Here is a 9,067-nt window from a genome sequence, read left to right as displayed (position 1 = left end):
CGGGGGCCCCTCCCCCCGCACACGCGCGTGTTGAGGAACCGCGTTTGTTCCGTCAGCGGAGCGTTGCGCTGGGGGAGGGGGTGCGCGGGGCCGCTCCCGGCGCCTGCTGTTGGTAAAACCGGTCATGCTCCGAAAACGGCCGTCCTCACCTTTCTGGTTTTTGGTAAGCAAACTATAGTTCAGGTCGAGGTGGACAGTAGACACTTCAGTGAGCATCACTTTCCCCATCTCATTTATTTCTGGTCAGTGAGTGCACGCGCTGTGGAAGAAAACTGGCATCCGGATAAGCCGTTGACATTGGTACATTTGCAGTGTTCTGTAAAGTGAGGGTTTGCTGAACATAGGCACTTAAAGAGACTGTGTGCCTCTTTAACAATAGCGTTTTCCTCCAGAATCAGGCATTATTATATCACCTTTAAATTAGAAACAATAAAAATGTGGTTATTTAATAAAGAATCTTCTTTGTGGTATAGCATTCTTGCACTTGAGTGGGAAATAATTACTGTTTCAGTTGGGTTTGGCTTGGCTTTTTTAATATACTAAAATATGTATTTAATCATAACTTATTTTCTAGACAGGTGAAATCAGAGTGTTGCATGTCATCTTCTTAAATCTGGTATTACCACGAACTCTCCTACTTACTGGCAAAATTCCTATAAACAGGCCTTTTTAATAGTCAGAGCTATGTTTAAAATCAGTATTTGTTGGAGAGGTGAGGGTGAAAGTTCCTGAGTGAGGGAGGAGTGATGGCTAACACTAACATACCTTAGTGGCCAATGTAGCCTACAAAAATAGTGAAAATTAAGCTGGTGTTTTAGTGGTCTCTTAAGAAGCTTTTTTTTTTGTGGAATGTCAGTCTCTTTACAAAACAGGTTGTGTTTCTGTATGTCTGGAAAGGGTGGTGTGTAAGCTTTTTTTAAAATCACCAGTTCTGGGGGGCTTGTAAAGGCAAGCGCTCAGAATGTAAAATACCCAGTTTCCATTTCATTAGGAAAGTATCCTGTGAATTACCAGCCTTTTATGCTCAAAACTGGTCAAGTTAATAAATGTAATAAATGTAGTAGGTTTAAGCAAGAGCTTCTCCAGAGTGGTTTCATTCATCACAAAGAAGTAAAGATGTGCTACAATAAATTTTTGGTAATCCTAATGTGTAATATGTTTCACATTTAACCTTACCCACTCTGATATATTTTATTTTTAAATTACATTGATGTTTAATTGCATAAATAAACGGCTTATTAAAGTAGTGTATTTCTGTAGCTTGTAATACATTGCTGTTTTAACTTGAAGAAAAACAATGCACACTTAAGGTTTTATTTTATTTTGCAAGGGAGAATTCATTATGCAAAAGCTTGAATTATTGTTTGCATACTGAAATAAAAGGTATTCTGTAAAGTAAGAGTTTTAATATTGTGATGCCATATCACCAAGGGTTTTAGCATTCAAAAATTGTAACTCATTGTTTGCAGCCTATGTAAAGCATGTGGCTTAACATGAGGCTTGGATTTTGGCATTTTTTATCCATATTAAAGTTCATCCTTTTTACCCATTGTGACTACTGTTTTCATGTTAAGTGCACTTAAAAAAAAAAAAAAGTTCGAAAACCCCAATTCTTTTACAGGTTGGATTAAAATATTTTTTTCCTACTGCATCCTCTTTATGAAGGCCTCTGGATTCTGGTTTCCTAGAAGTCTCTTATTTTGTTATGGTCAGTTACCTCCCTTTGGTCAATTTTCTTCAGTTTCACTAGGTTGTCCTCAACATTTATTTTTTTTTATTAAGCTGACAGACTTCTGTTTCTTACTTCCAGTGTTAAGATAGGCCATAATTTCCTACCAGTGTCTTTAGCAATACTACCATGAAGTTTTCTGCACCCTAGGCTACCACTGGTGCAGTTGTGTAGTAAGGCAGGTGTACCTTAAGTAAGCGTTGAAGCCAGTCTAACAGTGGTCTTGCAGAGCATTGTGGACCTCAGTTCCCTGTGTCTCTATGGAAGGAGAAACAACAAAGCATTGTGATTGAGGCAGTTGTCTCCAGCAAGTCTGAAGTTGTGATATGTGGGAAGAAAGAGCAGACAGTGGAATGTTGGATGTAGGGAGGGTGGAAGGGTAAAGGTATTGTAAAGGTTAAAGACCCAGCTGGGGTTTAGGAGGCACCAGATGCAGTGCAAGTGAGATGTCTTCACTGCCTTTAGGCTGAGCTTAGCTGCAGGCATTGTTAGGCTGCTATACTGTGTAGATCAGGAGCCCAAGCTATGTTACATAGGTTGTCTCCTCCTTGCATTATTATTGTAGAACAGATTGGGGCAGAGGGGCAAAGAAATGTGATGTAGCAACCACTACCACAGTATATTTTAAATTCTTGCACTGTGTTGACTATGCCGCACCCAAATTAATTTCTGCAGAACCAGCTGAATGATGTCAGGACTTAAAATCTGTTAGGTCCCAGCCAGATTCCTGGCAAGGTCTACGTGGTGTTTAACAAACCAGAATTTCCAAGGTCAGTTTTTAGAATACCAGATACTTAGCCCTGTTTATGTCATAGGAATCCACATTTGTAGACTGAAAGGCTGCATCACCACTGTTTGCCAGAAAATTCCCTGACAGACTCTTCCCAGTGTCTGCATGTGTCAAGGTTCCAAAGAGTGCACACTTGCACCTATGTATGTCTTTACATTTTTCTGGACCTTAATGTACACATCTAGTTTCATTTCAGTCATGTGGTGGTTGTCTCCTGTACTCTCTAACAAGACCTTTGTTGTGCTCTCTGCTGCTTTCAGCTGTGGCAGAACCACTGTTCTTGTCCACTTAATAAATATACATGCTTACCAAGCATCAATTTTATCTGAAGATTTGATGCAATATTTGCTTTACCCCTATGGTAGTTGCCTTCTAATCACATTAATTTTGTGCTTCCTGTAACTAAGATACATACCTCAGTCTGTGATGAATTTTACTTTACATGAATATGAATCTGGTCCAAGGCTGAGCTGTGGAAAAAAAGGTGGCTGCATTGTCTCTGACTATAGAAAAGACCTCTAAAGCGATCTGTTCCAGTTTCTTACTGGTAGTTTTGTCCCTTCCTACTCCATCCTCTCATTCATGCCCTTTGTCTCTTTGATATAGTACATTACTATTGTGTTTAGAATTCAGAAACTTGCATAATGTTATTGTAGTTAACTTTAAATATTTTTAAAATAGATGTCATCGAGCACAATACTGAAAGAAGTTTATTCTTGCAGGGTTGTGTGGGTTTAACATCTCAGGAGGAGCCATTTGAAAGAAACTCCTCTAAGAGCATATTGCTTTATATGATAGGTAGTAAAATTTGGTTTGCTGTCACTGTTTACATTTACTGTAGGAACTGGTTGTAAACAGAATTGACACAAGGATTGGTAGAGGAAGACTTGAATTAGTAACACGGTGGGTTTTTTGAGCTTTTACACAATTCTAAACAATCTCTCTCTCTCCCTCTATATATATATATACACACCAAGAAGAAGTTAAAGCAGAAAATGTGTCAAAGTGGTAGCATTTCATGAGGAAGGAATGGTAATCATTGCTAATCTAAAACTCTTGATTTGTTCAGGGATGTGAACCAGCCCAGGTTAGGTTGGAGGGGGGGACAGTAGTTACAAAAAGTTCCTTTTAAAATTGTTTAAGATTAATATGCTGGGTTACATCTGTTCATAGTGACCCAGTCATAAAGGACAAAATTTTTTTTCAGGATTGTGTGCACAACTGAATTGACTTAGTGGTAGAACAGAAGAAGGCAAGGCATTAAAAACAGGTTTAAGAAAGTACAAGGATTGATAAGTTGTAACTGTAGTGTAGTGAAGGGATGTGTTACTGAAGAACGTATTTTAAAACTTGTTCTGTGCACATATAAGAGAAACACTTGGGATAGACAAATCTGTGAATTAACCTAACTGGACAACTAACGATGCTCATTAAGTTGCATGTTAATGTATTTGAAATTATATTCATTGGGTCTGTTACAGTCCAGGCTATGCTAACCTGTGCGACAGCCAAGACAAAACCTTCAAACAGTAACTTCTGTCTTAATGGGCATGAAACTCCTTTTGAATGTTGAACCAATTTGACTGAGGTAGCCATTAAAATTCCTGCCTTTTTGTGTTCAACAGCCTATAGGTCTTGTTTGTAGAAGTTCTAATTTCATAATGAGTGGCAGTTTTAAAGCATCTTCTACTGGCCACCTCACAGGTGGAACTGTTTAAATACAGTTCCTTTCCACTGCAGAGGATTCTTTTGTGGAAACAGGAGGCTGCTTTTAGCAATTGGATGCATTAGGTGGTGCAAGTACTTGAAAGAGGTGTTTGCCCTAGGTGTTTTCTTACACACTTGAGTCAGGAGGGCTCATTCTCAGAGGCCTGGGGAAACTGTTAACTGTCGCTTTTAGGAGTAAGGTATAAACCAAGAATTTTTCCTTGAAGGTGATTCATAAATGACTTTTAGTAAACACTAGAAGTCAACTTTGTTTCTTCTGTTATTCTTCACTCATACATCCTTTATGAATTCAAATTTAGATTTTGTGCATTTGATGTCTTTTGCAGGAAGGAGCTCCTAGACTTTTTGTTGGATAATTTGGTTTTGGGTCTTTTCAGATTTTGGAAATAAAGATCATAAAGATCGTTTTACACTCTTAATATCTGTGAAACTAAAAGTCCATTGCTATTTGTCTGTTATAAGTAATAAAAGGGAAGCTGTGAATCAGGCTATATGATAAAAATACAGATAGATACTTGTGGACATGAAACGTTCAGAGAGTTGTCTGTGGGATAGAAGCCTGATTATGTGGGAGGTGTACTGAATATAGTTATCAAAAGCAGAGAGAAAGCATTTTTCCAGTTTGTATGCAACAATTCTTTACAACATTTTTTTTTTTGGCAGTAAAGAAAAATTAAAAGCCAGTATCTATCTGATTAGGTGCAGTTTTACGGTAGTTTAAGCTGATCTAAGTTGTGACTGCTGGAGTCCTGTATAGTTTTGCATCCTTTATTCTGCATCACATCTGATCCTGAAATCAAGGCATTGAATCTCTGTAAAGTTAATCACTTTTCTAGTAGGATTATTTTTCTGCTCATTTAACTACCTGAACTGTCTTGTTACAGGATGAGGTAAACTCAGGTGCCTCTGTTAACCAGAGGGAGGGACTGAAAATGCTTGTCTAGGGACAAGGTCATGGCAGTGGACAAACACCAAAGAATTAAGTATGCACCATGTTGGCTATTGGCTGTTGTGTAGGCAGTACAATTAAAAATATAGTAATCAAAAGCCACATACCCTTGAACTGTGATAACAGCAGATCTAAGCACAGTGTAGTTAACATGCAGTTTTCAAAACTGCGATCAAATGTCTTTCTGCCTGTAGTTAAGCTAGGTTGAAAGTCAAGCTCTTTGTTCCCTTTCACCACGTGGTTGCAAAAGATGTCCTCACGGGTTTGGTGTGTAACTGCATGCATCTTTGCTTATGTTCCTACTTCTGGCAAAACAGTCCAGACTGGAAATCCTAAGTGTTGATTTCTCCAGTATATATACTAGGAATTATTATTTGTGAAGGTGCAAGGTAATGAGGCCTTGTTCTGGCTCAGATATAACCAGGACACTAGTTTGCCTGCAGTGGAGTTTGCCTCTCTGAAATGTGGCTTTTATGGCTTTTAATCCATCCTGGAGATGGATAGGGACAGCAGAAAGAGTGCTCACTGGCCTTAAGAAGTTAGGTGTTTTCTTACCTGTGACACAAGGTACAAGCAATTCCAGGCAGCCCAGTTTAAAACCCTAATCATATTTTCAATTCTGTAGAGCTGCTGTAATTTTTGTCTTACGTAGCTGCATGGAGAACTTTTATCTCCTGCTGTTAAGTGAGTATTTGCTAATTTAGGAAATTAGTATCTTTTTTTTTCTCCAACAAAAGAATGAACATTTCACTACACGTTTTACACAGATGAGGAATCCTGTATCAAATATACAAAATTAATGTAGGGTTTCAATGATTATGCATCTATCAGCATTTATTTTCTCACCAGCTTAACTTATTTCAGCCTTTCTGAGCTTATTGCCCTATAGTTGCATAGGTGAAATTAAATTCCTGGAAGCCTTAACTGTTTCATTCCAGTGTCAGCTGAGTTTTGTGTGTCACATGGAAAGCTTTGAGATAATACAACTGAACTACTACTGAAATAGTTGAGGTGTGCTTTAGTGGTCCGTTATACTTTTTCCTGTTTGAAAGTCACTACTTAAATTGCAGGACCTTGTGCTTCCACAAATGCTTCAGTTGTTTTATATAGGGTGGGGTTTTTTGTTGCAGCTGACATTTCTGTCTAATTGAATGCAGAATAATATATGCTTGATTGAATATTTGAGACAAGTAGATTTCGAGTGAGATGGAATATGATGAGAAGCAATGCTTACCGCTGGCGTGGGCAAATTTGAATTAGTGCTTTATTGAATAAAGAACATTTCAACTTTTGGTCATATATAGAGATCACTTGTATAAATAGTCTTTAAACTTTGGAAATTTCAGCTTCAGTGCTGTCTTCTGTAAGCTGAAATATGTTTATGCATGTCCTTTTGGAAGAAATAAAACCACTTGTTTGTTTCATACTGTGTTTTGCGTCTTAAGCCCTTATCAGTTGAACTATAACACGCGTTATTACAGAGTCAGAATTTTGATGGATTTAGGGATGTAAAACTTTTCATATTGAAATTATACTACTTTTGAACTGACAGCTTTGAGCTATTTTTAATTTGATTTTTTAAATTCAATAAATTTTATAATTTAGTTTGCTGTGGGACTTGCTACTTGCCTTCCAAGCTACACTGCTTTGCACTGAGCAGTTAATGTTAAGAATGACTTGAAAACCGAATTGAAAAGAGTAGTGATCTTAAAACTCCTAGAAAAGCCCCTCGTACTGATTTTTTTCCTTTTCCCCTTTTATGCATGGCTGCTATTACATGTCAGTTTAACAGTTCTGCAACATTTTTTATAATTTATCCATTTTATAAGTAAATTTAATTTAAAACCTTTTAAGGGATATGCCTTGAATTATATTCTGATAGGAGGACTGACATAAAAACTGGTAGTGCAGAAAAATATTCAAAAATATGGTGGCTTTTTAAAATGATCAGGTAGAATTGTAATGTACAACATAAGCAACTGTTGTATAGTAGTGCGTTTGCAGAGGTTGGCAAAAGCAAAGGGACAGGGCATGCCTGAAAATAAAGTTGATGTTCCTAAGTGACTAAGGCTTTTACTGCATTTGCTAGCCCCAGCTTTTTCTTTTTTTTTTTAAGAAGTAATACCTCTGTAGTGTCTAGTTACCTTCTCCTTTCCCTGTATAAGTGTGTGATGCACCTTTGATAGAGTATGAGTTCTCCCTGTTCTGGTTTCTGTCTTTTTCATCTTGAGAGCTGTGTATTAACCTGGATCCAATATTAATAATTAAAATTATTTTGCAGAAATAATCTTTTAGCAATTTACAGAGGTTTTTTAAGAATTTTCTTACAGTAAGTCAGTCACACTGTGCTATACAATACAGAATAGTATATTCCTGCAGTAATTATGTAGCTAACTTGTTAAATTTCACAAGAAAGGTCTTGTAGTAATAATTTACAGGTTATTATCGTTAGATCTCACAAAGGCAAGAATTTACTTGATAGTGTGATTTGAAACTACTAACATCTGCCTGAAAATGAGTCAAGTTTGGAAAGTTAGTAAATAAGCTGTTTGGAGTACAGGTCAGAACAGTATTTAATGCTTAATAAAAAACAATACCATTTAGGGTTGTAACAAGCATGTATTTTAAGGCTTGTCTGTATGTATTTCATCAGATGGTAATTTTTTTTCATCTGCTTTGTGCTAACCTAAATCTAGAAGAAATTTCTGAAGATGATTAAGATATTTCCATGAATCTTTAAAAGAACACTTGAACCTATACTGTAACAGTGACTATGTTAACAATTTCACATTCAGTTTGGCAAAGCTTTTAGTATCAAAAAAGCTTTTAAACTCCAGTATGAATGTCTGAGTGTAAAAAAAAAAAAAAAATAAAAAGGCAGTTTAAGGTACTTAGTGACAAAGCTACAGGAAGGCAACTGTAAGAATACACTGATTGCGGAATTATGAAGTTAACTAATTGTGCTTGGATAACGTATATGTTGCTGATAGAACTTGTCATCTCCTAGTGTTCTTGTTAGTCTGTAATTTGTGATATGAAATACTTACTGTCCTGCATGTATAGAATGACCCGCGCAGTAATCTGGGTTTGGCTGAGGTCTGTAAAAGAAAAATTGGTCTGAATTTACTTTTTGCATCTTAAAAGTTTCAGGTCAGCTGCTTAAAATTCATAGTGCAGTAAATTTTCTGGCAAACTCAAATTTGTTCTAGTGTTTTAGAAACATTTAGTCAGTTTAGTCTATCTTTTTTGCTGGATCACCAAATATATAGAACTTGTTGTGGTAAGAGTATTGTCTTACGGGACAACTTGTTTTTCAGATAAAACTAGAATTTAGTAACTCCAGCATGAAAACTGAGATCTGGAATGTTATGTTGTCAGAATGTTGTCGTTAGCTTGAATTTGTAGCTGAGACAGAACTTTCCAAACTTTGCTTGTGATCTCTTATGTCGTCCTTTTTAATTTTTCTAGGCTGCCGAATATGTCCCAGAAAAAGTGAAGAAAGCTGAAAAGAAACTAGAAGAAAATCCATATGACCTTGACGCTTGGAGCATTCTCATTCGAGAGGCACAGGTTTAGTGACATAGGATTACATTTCCTTATCTATGGTCCACTCACACTATTTGGTTCTGGAGTAAAATCAGCATATTCATTTACATAAATCATAATATTGTAAATGCTGTCTTGATTTTCGATTTTTAGAATCAGCCTATAGACAAAGCACGGAAGACCTATGAACGCCTTGTTGCCCAGTTCCCCAGTTCTGGCAGATTCTGGAAACTGTACATTGAAGCAGAGGTTAATATTTTTACATTTTTTCTTATGTAAGATTTAATATATAAGATAAGATTTAAAATATAAGATAAGATTTAAT

General features: G+C 36.7%; 1 protein-coding gene across 1 annotated transcript; it reads left to right on the top strand.

Annotated features, from left to right (window-relative positions):
• Positions 1 to 124: 124 nt before the first annotated feature.
• On the top strand, positions 125 to 8,991 carry LOC104469809 (cleavage stimulation factor subunit 3-like; the record flags this gene model as incomplete). Its single annotated transcript, XM_010084501.1, has 3 exons — positions 125 to 163; positions 8,665 to 8,766; positions 8,896 to 8,991. Coding segments are annotated over exons 1-3 (237 nt in total), but the record flags the coding sequence as incomplete, so codon positions are not given.
• Positions 8,992 to 9,067: the final 76 nt, after the last annotated feature.

The sequence above is a fragment of the Pterocles gutturalis genome, unplaced genomic scaffold, assembly GCF_000699245.1.
Source record: "Pterocles gutturalis isolate BGI_N339 unplaced genomic scaffold, ASM69924v1 Scaffold52810, whole genome shotgun sequence".
NCBI lineage: Eukaryota > Metazoa > Chordata > Aves > Pterocliformes > Pteroclidae > Pterocles > Pterocles gutturalis.
This window is presented reverse-complemented; position numbering and strand designations above follow the sequence as displayed.